The sequence below is a fragment of the Eubalaena glacialis genome, chromosome 18 (assembly GCF_028564815.1).
Source record: "Eubalaena glacialis isolate mEubGla1 chromosome 18, mEubGla1.1.hap2.+ XY, whole genome shotgun sequence".
Lineage (NCBI taxonomy): Eukaryota > Metazoa > Chordata > Mammalia > Artiodactyla > Balaenidae > Eubalaena > Eubalaena glacialis.
Window position 1 is genome coordinate 55,253,963 of NC_083733.1, and position 19,823 is coordinate 55,273,785.

At 36.3% G+C, this 19,823-nt stretch overlaps 1 protein-coding gene across 1 annotated transcript in view; it reads left to right on the plus strand.

The window, feature by feature from the left end:
* The window catches only part of LOC133077676 (zinc finger protein 420-like), a 43,886-nt gene that overhangs the window by 4,931 nt on the left and 19,132 nt on the right, over positions 1-19,823 (plus strand). The window contains 2 exon segments of the mRNA XM_061172458.1: positions 5,739-6,783; positions 19,400-19,517. Coding sequence (XP_061028441.1) covers positions 5,739-6,783; positions 19,400-19,517 — 1,163 coding nt within the window.

Below are 19,823 nucleotides of genomic sequence, written 5' to 3' on the forward strand. Positions count from 1 at the left end.
CTGGTCTCTACTGTGTTTTTCATGTTGGCATAGAAAGTGAAAGTCTTAAGAAAAAAAGAAAGTCTTGTGAAAAGATCATTTGTGACCTTTGTTGAATTGAGGTAGTTTTCTTTTGTTCCTAGTTTGCTGATTTTTTTTTTAACTATGAATGGGTGTTCAATTTTGTCAAATGCTTTATCTGAATCTATTAAAATGATTTTTTTTCAAAACTTTGCATTTCTTGTCCCTTCATAATCTTCCTCCTCTGTCTTCCTCCAACTTCCTTAGGTATGCAATGATCTACTTTCTACTTTCTGTCACAATAGAGTTGATTGCATTTTCTGTAGTTTTATACAAACAGAATGATAGTGTGAAGTTTTTCATCTTCCTTCAGTCAGCATAATTAGGTTGAAGTTCATCCATGTTGTTATGTGTATTTTACTCAGTACTATACCAGTATTTGGTTATAACACAATTTGTTTACTCATTATCTGCTGATGGACATTTTTGGTTTTTAGCAATAACAAATTAAGATGCTGTAGACATTTGTTTATAAGTCTTTGAATGAATATATGCTTTCATTTCTTTTGGCCAAATACTGAGCAGTTGAATGCCTGGATTGTATGGTTAAATTTGTAAGATTTTAAATTTAGATTTAGATAAATAAGATTATAAATTTAAATTTGTAAGAAACTATTTTACAGTGTTTCTATACCATTTCACATTTCCACCAGCTGTAAGAGAGGTCTGGATCCTCCATATCTTATGAACAATTGGTATGGCCAATCTTTTTAATTCTGGCCTTTCAAGTAAGTATATAGTGGCATTTTGTTGTGGTTTTAATCTGTTTCTCCATAATAACTAATGACGTTGAGTATCTTATTTGCTGTCTTCTTTAGTGCAGTATCTTTTAAAATCTTTTGTCTGTTTTATTAGGTTGTTTGTTTTCTTATTGAACTTGTAAGTTATTTTTCATATTCTACATTAAAAGATATCCTTTTTGAATATTCTCTTGTTTACTGTGATTTTTCCTTTCATTCTTGTAGCAGTGTGCTTGGGAGAACAGAAGTTTTGAACTTTGACAAAATCAAGTTTATCCATTTATTCTTTATGAATCTTGGTTTTTGGTGTTATATCTAAGAATTCTTTGTCTAGCCCAAGGTCACACATTTTTTCCGGTTTTCTTCCAAAAGTTTTACAGTTTTATGTTTTACATTCAGGTCTGTGATCCATTTTTTAGTTCATTTTTGTTTATCAAAGTATGGATTCTTTTTTGGCATATGGATATCCCAATTGTTCCTGCATCATTTCTTGAAAAGACTATTCTTTCTTCACTCTATTGCCTTTGAAATGATGAAAGTAAGTTTTTCATATATGTATAGATCTATTTCTGATCATCTGTTCCATTAATTGACGTGTCTTGACACATCAACTTGCTGATTAGTGTATCTTCATAAATCTTATAATTAAGTAGTGTTATTTAGTCCTCGTACTGTGGTCTTTTCAAAGTTGTTTTGATTATTCTAGGTCCTTTGCATTTCCCTATAAATTTTAGGATCAGCTTGTCAATTTCATCATAGACCACAAAAAAGTCTGCTGGGATTTTTACTGGAATTACATTGAATCTATAAATCAATTCAGCAATAATTATTGACATCTTAACAGTATCAAGTTTTACATTCCATAAACATGATATGTCTCTCCGTTTATTTATATCTTTAACTTTTCTCAGCAGTGTTTTATAGTTTATAGTGTACAGGTCTTACATATCTTTTGTGAGATATATCCCTCACTATGTCCTATTTTTGATACTACTTTAAATTGTATTTTTAAAAACTGAATCCCTGAGTGTTCGCTCATATTTACATATTGGTTGTATATACTTCAGCCTTGCTAAACTCAATTATTATTTTCTAGTAGCTGTTTTATAGCTTACATTTGACTTTCTACACATATGATTAAGTAATCTATGATTAAGGACATTTTTGTATCTTAATTTTTCTCCTGCATGCCTTTACTTATTTTTTGATTTATTGCACTGCCTGGAACCTCTAGTCCAATGTTGAGTAGAAGTGGTGAGGGCATAACTTTTTATTGTTCTGATCGTATGTGGTAGGCATAATTCTCTCACCATTGGATATGGTGTTAGCTGTGGGTTTTTTGCAGATGATCTTTATTAGGATAAGTTCTTTTTATGAGGGATGGATGTGGCTTTTATTAAATGCTTTTTTAAAAAAAATTTTTAGACATCCATATGGGTTTTTTAAATTTTATTTTGTTAATATAGTGAATTATATTGATGAAATTTTCAAATATTAAACCAATCTTGTATTCCTGGGATTGATCATCGCTACCGTCTGAATGTTTCTACCCCCCAGTATTATACTGAAATCCGAACCCCCAAAGATGATGGCATTAGGAGGGAAAGCCTTTGGGAGATGCTTAGGTCATGAAGGTGGAGCACTCATGAGTGGAATTAGTGTTCTTATTAAGAGTTACCACAGAGATTCCTCACCCCTTACACCATATGAGGATGCATTGAGAAGGCACTGGCTATGAACCAGGAAGAAGGCCTTCACCAGAATATGACCATACTGGTCCCTTGATCTTGGACTTCTCAGCCTCTGGAACTGTGAGAAATAAATTTCTGTTGTTTATAAGCTACCCAGTCTTTATTTTTTGTTATAGTAGCCCAAAAGGACTAAGACAGGCATTACGTATTACCTTTTTTATGTATTGATGGATTCTGTTAGTTAAGATAGTGTTTAGTATTTTGCATATATGTTTACAAGGTTTTATAGTGTGTAATTTTCACTTCTTATACTGTTTTTCTCCTGTTTGGTATCAGAGTAACTAGCTGCATAGACTGATTCACTCCTCAATCTTCTGGAATTGTTTGTTTAGAACTGGTAGTACTTCTTCACTAAGTATTTGAAATAATTCACCAGTGAAACTGCCTGTGCTTGGAATTTTCTTTGTGGGAAGGTTTGCAGATTGTTTACTATGTATAGTGTTGCCGCACTGATTTATATCCTTCTCATGCATGTGCTGTTGTTGGTAAGAGTGAATGTTGTACTGATCTATACCCAAATACCAAATTAGGAAATCTTCTCTGGCTGTTTTTGTCCCAGCATTCCCCGCTTGCTTTCCAGTTTGGCAGTGCTCCCTCTCATTGTTCTTATAGCCAGAAACATTGTGGAGTTTCTGTTGGAATTTTTGTAGCCCACGCTTACCCCACAATAACTGGGACCTGCCCTTGAAGCAAGGACATGAGAGTGAGTTAAGCAAGAAACTCAGCTCAGTCTGGGTTGCTTTGTAAAGTCTGACTCCTTTCCAAAGCCCTCCTGCTTTTATTTACAGCCCTTAGGTAGTTAATTTTTGTATTTTGTCAAGTGTTAATAGTTGAAATCAGAGAGGGGGCAGGCTGTAGGAACTTCATGCTACCATACTGGAACTAGAACTTCTTCAATTAAGGAGTTATTTAATGATGAGAAATAATTTTTTTCTCTTGTATCATTGCTGATTCATTGCTTTTTATTGCATGGATTATTATCTGTCACAATCATTTTTATGCTACTGTCTTTTTAGTTTTGGCCAATCAAAACTCTCCAAGCCTTTCAATTCTTCCTCTCTTTTTGGCATAAGATTTCTAGGGTTATGCCTGCTGGCTTCCTAAATTTTCCCTTTGTCCAATTATGCTGTATCCATATTTTAGATCTAGATATTGAGAAATTACAATATAGGTGTTGAAATATGCTTATGACACGTCTTAATTTTTTCCTGGCAGCTTTTTTTCTGTTTATTCTGTAGCATCTGGTTGGTTTAGGCTTTCTTTTCTGTGTTCAATTTTAATAAATTTTCCTAGAAAGTTATCCATACTTTCAAAAGTATTCACATAGTACCCTTGTAATTTAAATAAATTCCTCTGTGGTTTTTTTTTTTTTTTTTTTAGATTAATTATTTATTTATTTTTGGCTGTGTTGGGTCTTAGTTGTGGCATGTAGGATCTTCCGTTGCAGCGCACAGGTTCTTTGTTGAGGCATGCAGGGTTCTCTCTAGTTGTGGTGTGCAGGCTCCAGAGCGCATGGGCTCAGTAGTTGTGGCACATGGACTCAAGAGTGTGTGGGCTCTGTAGCTGTGGTGCACAGGCTCCACAGCGCATGGGCTCTGTAGTTGCAGCACACGGTCTCTCTAGTTGTGGCACGTGGGCTCAGTAGTTGCAGCGCGTGGGCTTAGTTGCCCCGCAGCACGTGGGATCTCAGTTCCCCGACAAGGGATCGAACCCTCATCCCCTGCATTGGAAGGCAGATTCTTAACCACTGGACCACCAGGGAAGTCCCCCTCTGTGGTTCTTGTTTTCCTCTTTTCTTATTTTTATTTAGCTGTCTTTAATTGGTTTATCTAATATTTCTTATAATGATTTTTTTAAAGTACCAGCTCTTTATTTGTTAATGTTACTGTTTTCTAACTCATTAGGTTCTGCTTTTATCTTTATCTTTATGCCTCCATTTTGTTGTTTATTTTCTACATGTTAGGCTTTGATTCTCAACTCACCTTTTTTTATAGAGATAATTATTTTAAGTTTTGAGTTCTCTGCGTGGTGAAATTGAATGCCCAAGATTCAGATTTGTGCTTATTTTCTGTGTAGTCCATTTACTAGAACTCTTATTTCAGTTTGTTCTTTCCATAGTGATCTAGCATTTTTGGAGAGGGCATTTCCATTTCCAGATGAAAGGGCTTTTGGTTTTCTAATATTTATTAATTTCTATTGTTACTCAATTTTGAAGAGTGTTGTTAATATTATTTCAACTTTTTGTACACATACCATACTCTAGGTACAAGAAGATGTTTTTTGCCCTCAACTTATAGCTCCCTCATTAAACGCTTTGGATTTCGCTCAAGATACTTCATACAGATTTTTATCATTCAGCCCACAACTGCCAATTCTTTTTAATATAATTCTTGGCATTCTTCTAGACTCTTCTATATAATTCAAGTTCCCTCTTTTGCCCAAAGTACCTAAATGTTCAAAATACCATACAACTGGTATACCTGGTATATGTCAGAGAATTGATGGACATACTTTTCTGGGGATGACCAGAATGGTTGGCCTTGGTTAAAAGGGAAAGCTAGAGAGGACCTGAGAAAAGATATGAAGGAATGAAACAGGTTGAACATATGTAAGGATAAATAATAAAGTGTCAGGGGAGGAATAACTAAGTAAAGACTCTCAATATCTTAATGTGTTATGAAGAACAAATAAAAGCACACGTGGCTATGCACAGGAGGGAAAGAGTCACAGTGGCAGAAATGTATATTTTTAGGGGAATTGTAATTGAAGAATGATCAGGTATAATTGCTTTTTTAAATTTTATTTATGTATATATATTTTAGATGGAAGTGGTATTTAGAGCTGGCTGATACTGGCTCTCTAGGGACAAGATTTTACTTATCATCCTAAGTCCAGGTTCAATTACATTACACTGATAGCTTGGAATTGCCTGTGGTGGGAGTATTTACACCATAGACATTGGCAAACACTACAAATCAGGGCTGGATGTGTTCTGTGCGTGTCTTTGTTTACCAGTGCTCTACTGCATAAACTTACTTTTTCTGAGCCCTCCTTTTAAGTTTTCAAGTTTTATAACTGTATTTTAGAGTTCTTTAAACCATCTCTAAGGGGTGAAATTTTCAATTTTCTCTTAATTCTATAAAATGTTTTGTGGTCAAAGAAACTTCTTTTTTCTTATTTGTTTTAGATTTGGACTCAAGATATGAAATAATCAGCAATGGAAAAACATACATTTATACAAAACGTTCATCTCTTACTCTACATCACAGAATTGATAATGGAGAGAAACCATATGAATGTAAGGAATGTGGGAAGGCCTTTAGTCGTCATACAGACCTAAGAGTACATCACATAATTCATACTGGTGAGAAACCATATGAATGTAAGGAATGTGGCAAGGCCTTTAGTCGTCATACAGACCTAAGAGTACATCAAATAATTCATACTGGTGAGAAACCGTATGAATGTAGGGAATGTGGCAAGGCCTTTAGTCGTCTTACAGACTTTAAAGTACATAAGAGAATTCATACTGGTGAGAAACCCTATGAATGTGAAGAATGTGGGAAGGCCTTTAGTCGTGCCTCAAACCTTGCTCAACATGGAAGAGTTCATACTGGTGAGAAATCCTATGGATGTAAGGAATGTGGGAAGGCCTTTAGTGACGTTGGAACACTTAGAATACATCAGAGAATTCATACTGGTGAGAAACCCTATGAATGTAAGGAATGTGGGAAGGCCTTTAGTCAAGCCTCAAACCTTATACAACATGACAGGATTCATACTGGTGAAAAACCCTATGAATGTAAAGATTGTGGGAAGGCTTTTAGTCATGCTTCACATCTTGTTAGACATGAGAGAATTCATACTGGTGAGAAACCCTATGAATGTAAGGAGTGTGGAAAGACTTTTAGGAGTAGCCATCAACTTACTATACACCACAGATTTCATACTGGTGAGAAACCCTATGAATGTAAGGCATGTGGGAAGGCGTTTAGTGTGTATGGACGCCTTACTCGACATCAGAGTATTCACAGTGGTGAGAAACCTTTTGAGTGTAACAAATGCGGGAAGTCCTTTAGGCTCAGTTCAAGCCTTAAAGTACATCAGAGTATTCATACTGGTGAAAAACCCTTTGAATGCCACAAATGCGGGAAGTCCTTTAGACTTAGTTCAATGCTTAAGGTACATCACAGAATTCATACTGGAGAGAGACTTTATGGGATATATGTATAGTAGACAATGGAATTATACCACTTGAGAAACAATTTAAATGAAGAGAATATGAGAAGGATTTTACATGGTTCAGTTCTTATAAAGCATCAGATAATTTAGGCTGGCAGGAACTCCTTGAAATTTAAACAGTGTTTTAAGTTTTTCAGTTATGATCCAAATACTGTTCACCTTCAGAGAATTTATACTGTACTTTATATTAGAAAGTCTTTTATGTCATTCCCCCTTTTTCAGTATTCACTGAGTGCCCAGGCTCTTTGGCCAAGGTTGCAAGGCAGATAAGTGCCACCAAGAAAAAGACCAGTGCATGATTTGAGGTCATGGAGAATAGTAAAAATACACCCCAGGATCAAGTAGAACAGTGTTTACTTATGGCAAAAGAGGAGATAGAATGCACAAGATCTAGTTCCTTGCAATGTGTCAGTAACCCATAGCCAGTCGATCAACTCCACATCTGACAACAGCAATATAGCTGCACACAGCCCACTTTGTTCTGCAGTGGCAGGACACAAACTCCTTCTCTGTGGGGTGTGACATCCAGAAAACTGGGGGCGTGCCTGAGTGCCGCTAATACCCATGATTAAGCAGAACAAAGGAGTATGCATTGAGTCTGACACAGAGATAGCTATTCATGGCAGTAAGCCCAGCAGAGGCTGTGAGGGTTCTGTATTTTTTGGTAAAGAAGTATGCAGCCCCAACAAGGCCCATCTTTTTTTCCCACCAGCTTTACTGAAGTATGATTGACAAAGAAAAGTAAATTTAAGGCATACAAGTGGTGCTAAAGGGGAATGTTTGGCTATAAATGCTTATATTAAAAAACAAGAGAGGTCTCAAATTAACAACCTAACTTTACAGCTTAAGGAACTAGAAAAAGAACAAACAACACAAAGCTAGCAGAAGGAGAAATAAAGAATAGAGCAGTGATATATGAAATAAGAGAACAGAATAACAACAGAGAAAATCTTGAAACCAGAAGTTCTTCAAAAAGATCAACAAAATTGGCAAACCTTTAGCTAAATGAGCTAAGAAAAAAGGGAGGAGACTCAAATTACTACAATCAAAAGTGAAAGTGGGTAAATTAACTATACTTGAATTAAAAAAAAGTTGTGATACAAAATTAAAAAATAAATTCACACACAAAAAAGTGTAAGTGGGGAGACATTACTACCAATTATACAGAAATAAAGGGATTATGAGAGTACTATGAACAATTGTATGCCAGAAGTTGGATAGCCTAGGTGAAATGGACAAATTCCTAGAAACGTAAAACCATGGAGTTAAACATGAATAAATAGAAAACCTGAATAGACTGGTAACTACTCTATAAGTAGTAAGGAAATTGACTTGGTCACACACAAAATCTCCCAACAGGGAGTTCACTGGTGGCCTAGTGGTTAGGATTCCGGGCTTTCACTGCCGTGGCCTGGGTTCAATCCCTGGTTGGAGAACTAAGATCCTGCAAGCCATGCAGCATGGCCAAAATAAAAAACCTCCCAACAAAGAAAAGTCCTGGATCTGGTGGCTTCACTGGTGAATTTAAACAAGAACTAATACTAATCTTTCTCAAACTTTTCAAAAAAGTTGAAGAGGAGGGAATACTTCCTAACTGATTCTGTGAGACCAGCACAACCCTGTTGCCAAAGCTACTCAAAAACACTGCAAGAAAGAAAACTACAGAACATTGTCTCTTATGATCATTGATTCAAAAATCCTCAACAGAGTACTAGCAAACGATTCAGCAGCATATTAAAAGAATTATACAAAATGACCAAATGGGATTTATTCCTGAAATGCAAGGATGGTTCATCATATGAAAGTTCACCAATGTAATATGTCACATCAACAAAACGAAGGAAGAAAACATGATCATCTCAATTAATGCAGAAAAAGCATTTGACAGAATTCAACACCCTTTTATGATAAAAACACTCAACAAAATAGGAACAGAAGGAAATCATCTCAATCATAACAAAAGCTATATATGAAACTATCTCTGCAAAATAAAAGCTATATGAAAGACCCACAGCAAACATAATACTTGATAAACATCAAGATTTTATCTAATATCAGGAAACAAGACAAGCATGCTTGCTTTCACCACTTCTATTCAACATAGTACTGGAAGTTCTCAGCAGATCAATTATGCAAGAAAAATAAAGGCATCCAAATTCAAAAGGAAAAAGTAAAATCATCTCTGTTTATAGGTGACACGATGTTATATGTAGAAAACCCTCAGGACTCCATAAGAAAGCTGTTAGATCTAATAAATGAATTCAGCAAAGTTTCAGGATGCAAAGTCAACATGTAAAAATCAATTGCATTTCTATACACTAACAATGAACAATATGAAAAGGAAATTTCAAAAACAAGTCCATTTACAATAGCATCAAAAAGAATGAAATAGTGGAATTAACCAAGGAAGTAAGATTTGTACAATGAAAGCTACAAAACATTGCTGAAAGAAACTATAAAAGACATAAATAAATGGAAACACATCCCGTGTTCATGGATTAGAAGACTTAATATTATTAAAATGCCAGTACTAACGAAAGCAATCTACAGATTCAATGCAATTCCTATCAAAATCCCAATGATGTTTTTGGCAGAAATACAAAAACCCACCCTAAAATTCATATGGAATCTCAAAGGACTGCCAATAGCCATAACAATCTTGAACAAATCTGGAGGACTCACACTTCCTGATTACAAAGCACCAGTAATCAAAACAGTGTGGTACTTGCATAAAGACAGACATATCAACAAATGGAATAGAACAGAGAGCGCACAAGTAATCCCTTACGTATATGGTCAAGTGATTTTTGACAAGGCTGCCAAGACCATTCAATGAGGAAAGCACTATTTTTCCACAAATGGAACTGGGAAAACTGGATATCTACATGCAAAAGAATGAAGCTGGACCCTTGCCTAACACCATGTACAAAAACTCTCAAAACAGATTGAGGACCTAAACATAAGACCTAAAACAGTAGAACTTTTAGAATAAAACAGGACAAAAGCTTCATGACATTGGATTTGCTGGCGTTTTCTTGGATATGACACCAAAGACACAGGTAGCAAAAGAAAATAAGACAAATTGGACTTGATGAAAATTTAAAATACTTTTGTATCAAAGGACATTATCCACTTCAAATAATATCATTAAAACTAATGGAATATCATTTTCAATAGATTAGTTTTGGAAATTACTTTTCTATAACTACACATCTTCATTAGATGAGAATGTGTAGGTCATTGTCACCTGAAGAAAAAAAAAAAAAAGACACTATCCACAGAGTAAAAAGGCAGTCTACAGAATGGGGGAAAATAGGGCTTCCCTGGTGGCACAGTGGTTAAGAATCCGCCTGCCAGTGCAGGGGACACAGGTTCGAGCCCTTGTCCAGGAAGATCCCACATGCTGCAGAGCAACTAAGCCCGTGTGCCACAACTACTGAGCCTGTGCTCTAGAGCCCGCGAGCCACAACTACTGAGCCTGCATGCTACAACTACTGAAGCCTGTGCGCCTAGAGCCCATGCTCTGCAGCAAGAGAAGCCACTGCAATGAGAAGCCCGTGCACCGCAACAAAGAGTAGCTCCCTCTTGCCGCAACTAGAGAAAGCTTGCGTGCAGCAACAAAGACTCAAAAAAAAATAAAATAAACTAAATAAATAAATTTATTTAAAAAAAATAGAATGGGGGAAAATATTTGCAAATCATATGTCTGTTAAGCAATTATATCTAAAACTGAACAACAACAACATAAAAACAAAAATGGGGGCTTCCCTGGTGGTGCAGTGGTTGAGAATCTGCCTGCCAATTCAGGGGACATGGGTTCGAGCCCTGGTCTGGGAAGATTCCACATGCTGTGGAGCAACTAGGCCCGTGAGCCACAATTACTGAGCCTGCGTGTCTGGAGCGTGTGCTTCACAACAAGAGAGGCCACGATAGTGAGAGGCCCGCGCACCGCAATGAAGAGTGGCCCCCGCTTGCTGCAACTAGAGAAAGCCCTCACACAGAAACGAAGACCCAACACAGCCAAAAATAAATTAATTAATTAATTTAAAAAAAAATGGGCAAAGGACTTGAACAGACATTTCTCCAAAGAAGATATATGAATGGGGAATAAACACATGAAAATATACTTAATATCAATAATCATTAAGGAAATGCAAATGAAAACTACAATGAGATACCACCTCACATCTATTAAGATGGCTACTATTGAAAAAAAAAAACCCACAGAAAAGAACAGTGTTGGAAAGGATGTAGAGAAATTGGAACCCTTCTCCACTATTGGTGGGAATGTAAAGTGGTATAACCGTTGTGGGAAACAGTATGTAGGTTTCTCAAAAGATTAAAAATAGAATTGTATATGATCCAGCAATTCCACTTGTGCATATACTTGAGGTCAGGGTCTTTAAGAGCTAGTTATACACTCATGTTCATAGCAGCATTGTTCACCTTAGCTGAAATGTGGAAGAAACCCAGGTGTCCATAAGACAAATGTGGTATATACATACAATGGAACGTTATTCAGCCTTTAAAAAGGAGGAAATTCAGTAATATGCTAAACAAAGATGAACCTTGAGGACATTCTGGTAAATGAAATAAATTGTCACAAAAGGCAAATATTGAATGATTCCACTTATGTGAGGTACTTAGTCAAAAATTATAGAACTTGTAATGATGGTTGCCAGTGACTGGGGGGAGGGGAGAGTGGGGAATTATTGATTAATAAGTATAGACTTTTAGTGTTACAAAATGAAGAGTTATGGGGTTCAGTGGTGGTGATAACTACACACAATGTCAATATATATAATACCACTGAAATGTATACTTAAAAATTAAGATGGGAAATTTTATGTTATGTGTATTTTAAAACAACACAACAACAAAAATTTACAGACTGGGTAGCTTATTTTTTCATAGTTCTGGAAACTGGAAAATCAAGATGTCATCAGGTTTGGTTTCTCCCAAGGCTTCTCTTCTTGGCTTGCAGATGGCTGCCTTCTCACTGTGTACTCACATGGCCTTTTCTCTGTGTGTGTGCATCTCTGGTATCTCTCTGTATGTCGTAATCTTGTTATAGGGACATTAGTAAGATTGGATTAGGGTCCACCCACATGGCCTCATTTTAATTTAATTACCTCTTTTCAGCTCTGTATCCAAACACAGTCGCATTCGGGTTAGGATTTCGATATGTGAATTTTGCGGGAGGCATATTTAAGTTCATAATGCTAGTCAAACTGATAAAGCAAGGCCTCAGGCATACAAAAAACTATTTGTAGGCAAGATATGCCAAGGGATCAGAGGTTATTTCCCAGAAGCTGTCAAGGTCAGTCCTTTCTTAGAATGTACAGGATTTGGGCAAACCAAGGCTGTGGTGTTAACCCTTTACTACAAGCCATGCAAGCACTAATCCAAAGAAAGCTGATTAAGAAAATAAGGATAACTCGAGATAAAGAGGGATAAAAAGGTGAGCTCATCAGAAATGTGCAACAATTTAAAATTTTGTGTAAACCTAATAACGTAACTTTAAAATATATGAAGTTAAAAATGACGACACAAAGGAGAAATAGAAAAATTGGCAATTATAGTGGAGGACGTTAATCCACCTCTCTTAATACAGAGAGAACACGTAAACAAAAAAGTCAGTAAAAAGAATATCTGAGTAACGTGATGAATGAACTTGACATATATAGAATACCACACCCAATAATGACTGAATACACAATATTTTCCTGTGCATATGAAACAATATAAAAATTGATCATGTGGTCGAGCCATAAGTTTCAAGGCATTTTAAAAGATTAGAATTGTTCAGATCATGTCCTCGGAGTAGAAAGGATCTTATATCTTAAAGGGTTTTATCTACAAAAAATTTTTCTTAATGTTGAAGTATTGAAAACTTTCCCCGAGATTTGACGTGAGACAGGCTATCCATAGTCACCATTACTACTCAACATTGTATTGGCGAGCTTAGCCAGTGCGAAGGGCAAGTAGAAAAGACTTAAAGGTTGGAAAGGAAAAAATAAAATTGTCATTACGTGTACATAGAGTATCTAAAAGAATTTCAGGCAGCTTAGAATGAATGTATGAAATTAGTAAGATTGCTGGCTATAATGTCAGTATTTTAAAAATTGTATATATGTACCAGCAACAAACACTTTTAAATGTTATTTTTAACTATAGTTTACAATAGTATTAAAAAAAATCAAATACCTAGCAATAAATCTAGCAAAAGACATGCAAAACTTCTACACAGAAAATTATGAACTGTATTGAGATGCAGCAATACCTAAATAAAGAATATATACTGTGTTTGTGGATTGGGAGACTCTTGAAATAATTTCAGTTCTCTGCAATCTGAGTTGTATATTTATTGTACACTATCCTCCCAAAATACCATCAGGCTCTGTGTGTTTTTTTGTGTGTAACTGACAAACTGATTCTAAAATATACTTGAAATTGCAAAGGACCAAGAACAGGTAAGACAAATTTCAAGAAGCAGGAGGAGGAAGAGGGGAGGAACAAGAGCAACAACAACAAAACTAAAGGACTTGTACTAGCAGGCATCAACTCCCACTATCCATTATAGCCTTGGAATTATCCATGTGGCCTTGGTTAAGGGTAGACAAATAGGTCAACAGATGTAGAGTCCAGAAACAGGCTCACACGTGTAAGACAAAGTTAACACTTTGTTATAAATTGGGAAAAGAATGTTTTTCATAAGTATTGCTGGGTGAATTGAATATATGTATGGAAAAAAATCATGATGCCTACTTTACACCTTCCCCACCCCTCATTCATATGAATTGAAGAGCTAAATCTGAGAGATTTAGGGGAAAAAACAATATGGAGTATTGGGAGTAGGTAGTAATTTCTTTTTTTTTTTTGTCAAGTAGTGATAGTTTTTATTTTTTTAATATTTATATAATTTTAGCAAAATATATATATATTGTTGGGAGGTTATCTTACTACATTATAAGGCAGTTTAAGGTAAAAACTATGTCATTTTAGTCTTTGTATCACCTCAAATACTATGATTGCAGGATCTGGCATGCTGTAGGTAATTAGTAAAGGTCTGATTATTTTATCCCAAATTCTACTTCTAGCAATCAAGTTAAGGAAATATCTACAGAGATTCATAACATGCAAGAGCATTCAACATATATTTTTGATAACCAAAAATTAAAAACAAAATTCTAACAGTAGGCAACAGGTTAATTAATTTGGCTCTGCAATATAAAGACAAATATACCATTGCGAATCATAATGATTTTGGCCTGGATTAGTTACTGAAGAATTAGTGAGTGAAGAAAGCAGGCTTAAAGTAAGTATACATAAGTTGGAGATGGTATCTTGTTGAAATTTAGAACATAGGGTCTGTTGTCAGATTTTTAAAATATGAAACTGTGTTCATAGTGTTCATGACATCTTAGTGCCTTGTTTTTTCATTGATAAATGTAGAATATCACCTACTAAATATGAACATCACCTACTAAATACGAGTATCATGGAGAAAGATACTCTATAAAACACTTAATAGTATTTTATCCTAGTATATTAATGTAACTTGGCTGGTTTTACTGATGTAAAGAATGTTACATGTCCCCAAATTAATTATAAAAAATCTTAATAGTGCTATTCCTGTTACTAAAATTTGTGTTTCTCATGCCTGCTATTTCTTATAGTGCTAACACCCCCCAGTCAAATTTAGTAGCGGAGTTTGAGAGTGCATTTATTTCTTATTATTAAAAAAAATTCTTGTTAATCAGCAAAAGAGTTTTGAAATACAAACCCAACCCACATTGCCTGAGACTATGGCCTTGGCTCAATTAGTAGAATCCGAAACTGTAAGAAGAAAAAGGGAAAAGAGGACTTTTAAAACTCAAATGGGTAAACTTAACTTATTCCAACTGTTATTTATAAACTAATAAGTTTTATATTGAAATACTTGATTCATGACTAGGTTTTAAAATGAAGCTATGAGATCTCTGATTCTATCTTTATGTAAAAATTAATTTGTAAATGAGCTCTATTTAATTGGCTTAAAGGAAAGTAAGTGCTTACAAATCAAACATTTCTAAATACAACAGAAATTAACCTAAAGTTTGAAAGGATCACATGATCCAGGACTGATTTTTAATGAGTGAAAACACGTTTAAGTTTGTTGGTTTAATTAATACAGACATGTTTTTAGAGTCATCAATATTAAGTATAATATGTTGAATGTACTAGGTTTACTGAAAGTTTGTAAATTCATAATATTTCTGTCACAAAATTTATCAGTAAGAAGCGTTAACTTGTTATGATAATATTTACATAAATAATAATAGAGATAAATGGAATAGAAGATTTTAGGTGAACTCTTAGAAATAAGTATGTTTTAGCTTTTCCAGATTTTTGGTAACAAAACTCTAGAAGATGTAATAGGTGTACAGAAAGGGATGCTTTGTGAGGCTTCAGTGTGAGCTCTGCACTTCAGATAACAGCAGGGAACTCAGCACACCAGGGGAAATGGCACCTGTGTAACTAGTATATTTTTTGTTTTGTTTTTCTTTGCTTTTATTGACATGAATCATTGTTTACTACTCATTTAAAAATTTCTAGAAGATCCAACTTTTTTTTTTTTTTTTGGCCGCGCCGTGCTGGCATGCTGGATCCTAGTTCCCCAACCAGGAATTGAATCTGCGTGCCCCCCTTACCCCCCATCTCCATCCCCACAGTGGAAGCTCGGAGACTTAACCACTGGATCGCCAGGGAAGTGCCCAATACAACTTTTTTTGATCAAAGAAAACTCCTGTATTTCTAGTAGATGTGGACACATTCACAAGTATCCCTGAAGCTTTGAACCTTGTTGAATTCTTTAAGGAGGTCTGGAGAAACAGTTTTCCTCAGCAAACTGCCTAAAATCTCCATTGTTAACTGCTTCTGCTTCCAGTCTACAGCTCCACATATCTGATTCTGGCTCCTCAAAAATAAGTAATAGGTTTTCAAAATGATTTAGGAGTATTAGGAATTTCTATGCTTAAGACATTATCCCTATGGTAGAAGCCTGTGTTGGGAAAAGATCTTGAAATCAACTTAATGCGTGTGTCTGTTGTCTTGTTCATTCCACTGCAGTTGAGATAGAAAATGTTATGAAACTTACCCAATATCCCCTTTTAGTCCCAGGTGGTTTTTTCCAATTCCAGAAATTACTGGGGCCCCTGAGTCTCAGATTATCTGGCTCTCAAGGAAGAAATAAATAAATCAACTAGCTGAATGTGATTTTGATGAGATCTAGTTCTCCTGATGTTTAACATGACCTGATGATGTATGCCCGTTCCAGAAAAGAGAATCACCATAGATGCAGCAGTTCTGTGAATATCTTGTGGGAGAAGAATATTATTTATTGTTGTTTTCTTTTCTTTTATATTTAAACTAGTAAAAAGGTAAAAGAAAAAGAATTGGCATAAAATAAGAAAGGAGTGGGCTTCTCTTTAGCTTTGAGTAGAGTTCTTGAAATCTATATACCCCAGGTGTTCTCTTCTGCAATGATTCCCATTGTGATTGCATTTCAAGACTAGAGCTCCAAAATTATTCTTAAAAAACAATAGTAATTAGTTATGGTAGCACAGCTGAACTCAGAATTTTTATAGTTCTGGTGGAAATTTTAATTAGGAGTCATTAAAAAATTATTATTTCTCTGGTCATTTTATCTTACCAATCTATCGTAAGAAAGTAGTCCAAAATATGCAGAAAAGTCTTCTGTATAAATATATATTAATATCAGCATTGTTTATAACCACATAATATTGCAAACAACTAAATGCCCCAAAGATTGGGATTGTTAAATAAATAATGAAACACCCCTAATATAATTATTCAGCCATTAAATGTTTGTTAATGTGCTTTTTTTAATGAGAAAGTTTTGTTTGTTTGTTTTTGTTTGCTTGGGTTTTTTTTGCTATGATACTAAGGGCCAAAGCAGGGGATATTACATACTAAGTACTAGTGCTTTAAAATGCACACCAAAAAATCCGTAGAACACACATACTAGAAAATTCTGGGAAGATGATACAGTAGAAACATCAGGAATCTGTCTCTCCACGTAGACAGCAATTGCACTGCAGAATCTGTCTGGATGTAATGATTTTGGAACTGGAGTCTATTAAAGGCATGCAACTTACAACTGAAGGCTTGGTTAATTTCAGGGATCTGTGCTCTAAAAATGGTTAAGATGGTAAATTTTATATGTGTATTTTATCACAATAAAAAATATTGGAAAACACATTAAAATATTTATTTTGGTCTTTATTGTACAGGTGTATTATGAATGATTAGTCTCTCCCTATGTTTTTTATGTCCACATTTTGAGATACAGTATTCCCCCCTTAAGAGTGGTGGCGCTTTCCATGGTCACATGCATTGTGAAATAATAAATGGAAATCTTCAGAAATAGACAATTCATGTCTTAAATTGTGTGCCATTCTGAGTAGCGTGATGAAATTTCACACCACCTGCTCTGACCTAGTCTGGATATGAATCATCCCTTTGTCCAGCGTACTTGGCCTGTTAGACACTTAGTAGCCATCTCAGATGGAATCATCCCTTTGTCCAGCATACCCTGCCTGTTAGACACTTAGTAGCCAACTCAGATGGAGAGTCACGTATCACAGTGCTTGTGTTCAAGTATTAAGTAACCTTTATTTTACTTAATAATGGCCCCAAAATGCAAGAGTAATAATGCTGGCAATTCAGATATACCACAAAGTGCTTCTTTTAAGTGAAAAGATGAAAATTCTCCACATAATGAGAGAAATAAAATCATATTCAGAGGTTGCTAAGATCTATAATAAGGACAAATTTTCCACGCATGAAACTGTGAAGAAGGAAAAAGAAATTCATGCTAGTTTTGTTGTTGCACCTCAAAGACAGAGACTGAACCAAAAGGAAAATGGAGACACCGACGCTGCAGACAGACAAACGTTACAGCAACAGTGCATGATAAGCACTTAGTTGAGATGGAAAAGGCATTAAACTTCTACAATAAGATATTTTGAGAGAGAGAGAAAGACCACATTTATATAACTTTTATTACAGTATATTCTTATAATTGCTCTATTTTATTGAGTTATTGCTGTTAATCTCTTACTGAGCTTAATTTATAAACTTTATCATAGATATTTATAGAAAAAAACATAGTATATATAGGGTTCAGTAGTGTTCATGGTTTCAGGCATCTACTGGGGGTCTTGGAACATCTCCCTGGAGGATAAGGGGGGACTACTGTAATATTAATTTTTATAATGAAATCACTAAAGAGCAAATATTTCATGTTACTTCCTTCTTTCTCCTGTATTGTAAGGCCTAAATTTTCATGTGTTGTCTTAATATATTTGAGCCTCACAGGGTCTCAAACCCCTAATCATTACATACATATATATAGAAAGTACATATTTGTATATGATAATAACTTCTCCAGAAGGATACACACCAAAATCAAATTTTTGTTGACTTTAAGGTGAGCTGATGTATGACTGGGATACATGTAAGGAAATGTTGCTTACCTTTTTATTTAAACATTTTTGTGCCTTTTGAATTGTTATGCATTACATATTTCAAATATATAATAGTGGTGACAACTAAAATATGGACATTCTTTGATGACTGACTTTATATTTCTCATTTGCTCAACTTCCTCATGAATCTAAATACATATGGATGTAACCTTGATTCTACTGATAACACCTTCTTCCCAAATTTTAAGTCTGTGTCCACAATTTATATTACTGTCACATGCCTAAGAAGCGAGATATTTTTCAATGGGATCTCATGACCAGGAATACAAATTAAAGACGTTTCTCCATCTATGGGCTTTTATGTAGTCAAGCCCACCCATGCATAAAACAACAGAGGGATGAAATTTTTTACTGTAACAAAAAGTTTCTGGTGGGCATAATATTGTGAAATGTGAAAAAGTATTTATTTTCCTAAATTTCTAAGATTTCCTACAGTCGGTGACCTTAAAAAGGACCCAAACTCACTCTCTCCTTTTCTACAATGAGAATACATTACACGGTAGAGTCTCACTTTATCCAGCTTATCCCAACCTGGAAACATGGCTTTGCCACTAAACAGTATAACTTTGTACCTGTTTTGATCTCAGAAGCGTCGACTCTGAAATGGAAATATAGTAAGCACCTGTGACATTTCAGGTGTAATGGGAATTTTAGGAAAGATACATACACCCCAACATGAATACACACACAAATACATACAGCATGGTTAGATTATAAACCTAAGTTCAGGCGCTCACCTGTCAAGCGCTCCATAACCCTGGGGGTCACATCACTGACTCAACAGGGTGAACACTCACACACAGGCCTGAGCCCTCGGAAAATAAGAGCTCCGCCGTCCCCTCCTCACAATTCGCTGGTGCGGTGCCACCAGGACTAGCCTCCCGCTGGCCGAGGGAACCAGTGAGCTCGCCCTCAGCCTGGGGTCGGGCCTCCAGTGGCCCGAGATGTGTGCTGCGCACGCGCAGTCCGGAAATCACTCCCAGAAGTCTCTCGGCCGGGCCGGGGCGGCAGCTTTGCTTTAGGAATTTTGCGACCCTGTACTGTACCTTCACAGTCGACGAGGTGTCTTCGACTTCGGGCCTCTTTTCCGTGTCCCTTGTTGCGCGCTGCGCGAGTGGCACCCGTCCGAGGAAGGAACCGGCGTGGGTCGCCGCGGAAACGACTGTGCAGACGTAGCCCGAGCCCGTGGGGGACGGTGAGTGGCGGTGAGGGTGGGATTGCGGGAGGCGCTCAAAGCGTGGACTTTGGGAGCGCAGCCGCGCGAGTTCGCCCGCCCCCTCGGGGCTGTGGGCGCTTGAGCAGCGGGGACGGTGGTTGCAGCCCTGGGAGAAAATCGGGAAGCGTGCGTGTTTGTGAGAGGCCGTGTTCCGTGCGAAGGGCCGCGGGGGTGGTGCCGGGTGGTGAGTGCCCGTAGTGAGACTGAGAGGTGCGTGGTTATCCTTGCGTGACGGGGACGTAAGATGCGTGTCCTTTATGTG